The sequence below is a fragment of the Alligator sinensis genome, unplaced genomic scaffold (assembly GCF_000455745.1).
Source record: "Alligator sinensis unplaced genomic scaffold, ASM45574v1 scaffold588_1, whole genome shotgun sequence".
Lineage (NCBI taxonomy): Eukaryota > Metazoa > Chordata > Crocodylia > Alligatoridae > Alligator > Alligator sinensis.
Window position 1 is genome coordinate 1,174,704 of NW_005842244.1, and position 3,946 is coordinate 1,178,649.

General features: G+C 42.2%; 1 protein-coding gene across 10 annotated transcripts in view; it reads left to right on the plus strand.

Moving 5' to 3' along the window:
• PATJ (PATJ, crumbs cell polarity complex component) overlaps positions 1-3,719 on the plus strand; it is a 231,990-nt gene extending 228,271 nt beyond the window's left edge. For all 10 annotated transcript variants that reach the window (XM_025208661.1, XM_025208662.1, XM_014521711.2 and 7 more), the window contains one exon: positions 1,250-3,719. In XM_025208661.1, coding sequence (XP_025064446.1) covers positions 1,250-1,396 — 147 coding nt within the window. In that variant the 3' untranslated portion in view covers positions 1,397-3,719. The remainder of the gene's footprint in view (positions 1-1,249) is intronic.
• The last annotated feature ends 227 nt before the right edge of the window (positions 3,720-3,946 follow it).

Consider the following 3,946-nt stretch of genomic DNA (forward strand, 5'->3'; position numbering starts at 1 on the left):
TAGATGACCCCAGCTAGATGCCTATCTAATCTCCTCTTGAAGACCCGCAGGGTAGGGGAGAGCACCACCTCCCTTGGGAGCCTGTTCCAGACCTTGGCCACTCGAACTGTGAAGAAGTTCTTCCTAATGTCCAATCTAAATCTGCTCTCTGCTCGCTTGTGGCCATTATTTCTTGTAATCCCCAGGGGCGCCTTGGTGAATAAATACTCACCAATTCCCTTCTGTGTCCCCGTGATGAACTTATAGGCAGCCACAAGGTCGCCTCTCAACCTTCTCTTGTGGAGGCTGAATAGATCCAGCTTCTCTAGTCTCTCCTCGTAGGGCTTGGTCTGTAGGCCCTTAACCATACGAGTGGCCCTTCTCTGAACCCTCTCCAGGTGATCCGCATCCCTCTTGAAGTGCGGCGCCCAGAATTGCACGATTCTCCCCTTCCCCTCTGCGCAGAGGCATGTCCCCGCTTCTCCCTCCACCGCCCCCACTCACCATCGTTGCTGTCCTCGGCTGCATCAGGATGGGGAGCTCCAGAGTTGCTTCTGCCCTGTCCCAACAGGTCCTGCGGGGAGCCAGGCTCAGCCAGGGACAGTGGCAGTGGTGGCAGTAGGCAGGTTTGTCCTCCCTTCCTGGTCCCCTGGGTGTTTCTTGTCAGCCCAGGAGCAGGCTCAGAGAGGGGGAACCTGCCTGCTGCTGCTGTCCCCTGCTGACCCTGCCCAGCCATGCAGTCCAGCTGGAGCAGGGCAAGAGCAGCTCTGGGGCCTCCTCCCCATAGCCTTAGGGCAGCCAGGGCACACAGGAACAGCAAGAGCAGCAGCACCAGGTTGGGTAGGTGGGTAAGGGGAGGGGAGGGGAAGGGAGGGAGGGACCGAGAGGGGTAAGGGGAAGACTATTACCTGATTGTGGGACTTTAAAAAATCCCTGCCTGATGCTCCTGCAGGGCAGTCTGCCTGCCCCAGTGGTGGGGTGGAGGTGGGGGGAAGCTAGGAGCAGGGGTGCAGCCATCCCTGCAGCAGTCAGTACCCCTACACCCCCCTTAACAAAATCCTGGATCTGCCCCTGGGTATGATGGCAACCCCCTCTATACAAGAGTTTAATGTATAAAGTAATTTCCTGTATATCATCATTTCTGGTGCTGTCGCTTTACATTAAGGCGAGACTTCCGGTGCCATCCTTCTCATCTCATCCACGAGTCTTTTTAACAGAAGGCAGGGCTGACTTGCTGCTGGCCTCTAACATAATGTTTTGTTGTTTGCAGGGAGCAGCTGCAGATGATGGCAGATTGAAGCGTGGCGATCAAATTTTAGCAGTTAATGGAGAAGCTCTGGAAGGTGTTACTCATGAACAAGCTGTAGCTATTCTGAAACGCCAGAAAGGAACTGTAACATTAACAGTGTTATCATGAATCTCATTGAACTTGCAGAGATGAATGCAATTATTTTAGAACATTGGTAGAGCTGCTGTAATAATGTACAGTCCTGAGTGAGATGAAAAGCAAACTTCAGCTAAGATTATCATATTTGTATCCCATTGCCTGAATGGGTTGTATATAGCTATGGTTTCATTTAGTCTTATAAATGAAGCGTACTGGTCAGTAATTTTTTTTCCTATTACTTCTCAGATATCTTGTCACTTCTGTTTTCTCTCAACAAGGTTAACTTAGAAAACTTTAATAAGTATCATACTTACAAAAATATCAGTCTATCCCAGACCAATCCCTAGTATAACTGCAGAAGCTGGAATTAACAACCAACACACAAAAGAGAATTTAGAATATTGTTTGATCTCATCTGATGAGCAGAAATAAATGCTAAGTGACTTGTCATCTCGCTCATGATTTACTTATGCTAATTGTCCCTTCAAGTATGCCAGAAAACATTAGCAATGTAATTAAATTACCACTGTTCCAAATGATGAAATATCAAATTCTCCTCTGGGAAATTATTTGTGCTCTGCACAGTAAGTCTGATAGTCAAATGCTAAGTTCTCATAGCTATCTCTCTGGATAGGTCTAGGGAAGTTAGTCAGTGATAATTAAGATGATATGTCAATTTGAAGCCTTTAACTTTGGGGGAAAACTGGAGGAAAACTGTCTTTTTCCATCTTTTAGAATCTCTCTCCAAGTCTTTTACTATATTCATGCAAAGTGAGCAACATGTTTTATTCTGTTCTAATTAAATGTTTATAGAGCAAGAGCTGTTTGGGCTGAGATGTTCTGTTACAGTGCAGCTGTAATTGTGCTGAGTTGCAGCACTAGTGTCCATAATTTTAATTGTACAAAGGCCAAAGTTTGACTCAATAATGTGATATTCTAATTCAGCGGGCATGAAAGCTAGTGAGTTATCATCCCCCTGCACTGTGATTCCCAGCAGCACTGAGGACTAAATGAAGGCAGCCTGAACCAGTGAACCATTTGCAAGCTTCCAGCAGCCCGCATGGTGTCAGCTTGTGTGAGAAGGAACCTTTGCTTTATCCTAAAGGACAGTTCTTCATCCAGCAAGCCTGTACTTCAGATTGCTAAAGTCTGTTTTTGTACAATGCCACTTAGTGATTTAGCAAGTGAACTGGGCAAGCAGATTAGTGGTAATTCAAGCTGTTGTAGTTTAATTGCTCTAACTGCATGAATACTGATGACATGCAGAAAGCAGCTCAGTGTAATATAGATATAATTTATGATGAAGCAGCAAGGAAAGTGAATCTGGAAAAAAGAGGGAGACTATTGAAATCAGCCAGTTTTGTGGGAAATAATTTCTCCATGAATGGAATTCTGCTGGCACGCAGCGTTTTAAGTAACACTAGTAAAAGGTTTGTGTTATAAGTATGGTTTAACTGGAACGTGTATTCTTGTGATTGTATAAAGAAAAGTATAAGGAATAGATAAAGTAAGCAAGATGTGATCAGTTGTCATTGAAAATATTTTCCTTATTTCCTTTAAAATGATATCTAACTATTTGGTAATCACTAAGTGCATTAACCTGTTGGAATATTATGTGGGTATTCCATAAATAGTGCCTGAAAGAGACCTATGTTTTGAAATGGATTTTCATTGGGTTGGTTGATTTGTTAATGTGAAATGTTAGTGAAATCTTATTTATAAAACGCACAAAAATTTGTCCAGCTATACCAATTTGGGGAATTTTTAACAAGTTGTCTTTGATTTCCATGTTATACAAAAGTTACACATACTTAGATGAATCTTGAAGAGGTATCTTGATAATATATTATTTAAGTTGTAACCTAAATCTAAAGAATATTCTGTCTGTCATCAAAAATCCATTAAATGCATTCTTTTTAAATATTGCAACACATAATTAAGTTTTACATGACCATTTTTCATGCTCTTATGCACATACTGTTGATATAAAAATTTAGACTTTATGGGCTGAGATATTTGCACTTCTCATTGCTCAGATTGGAGATAACACTATTGCTTCATGTAATTTGCACTTTTTCTCTGTGTTAAGTATGTTACTGCCAAAAATTGCATTGCATTGCAACTAATTGATAAACCAGTGACCATGTGGAAAAGCAAGTGCTGTATATAAAGGACCAAGTTACATAATCAAATTTGCATTGCGCTTGTCTGGGTCTAGGTGTTCTGGTTTGTTTAAAACTTTATCTGTCTCTGTGCAAGGGCAAAAAGCAATGAAACAAATTGACTGTATGTTTATGTATATCAGTAAAATAAGATGTTTTATGACTTCCAAAGATTCTAATTAAAGTTCAATTACATAAGCGGCTGTTCAGCTTTTTTACTTGACGAGAATCCACAGTGAGTCCACATATAATTTGATTGTACCATGTCTAATGTTCCCTGTTGTAAGCAGGGCTCATTACCATACTTCCAGTAGGAGCATGAACTGCTCTAAGGAGGGGACTGAACAGAAAGGTAGTGACAGGCAGCCGAGTCCCTTCATCTCCGTAAACAAATTGCTCTTGGAGTGCAGCTGTCGGA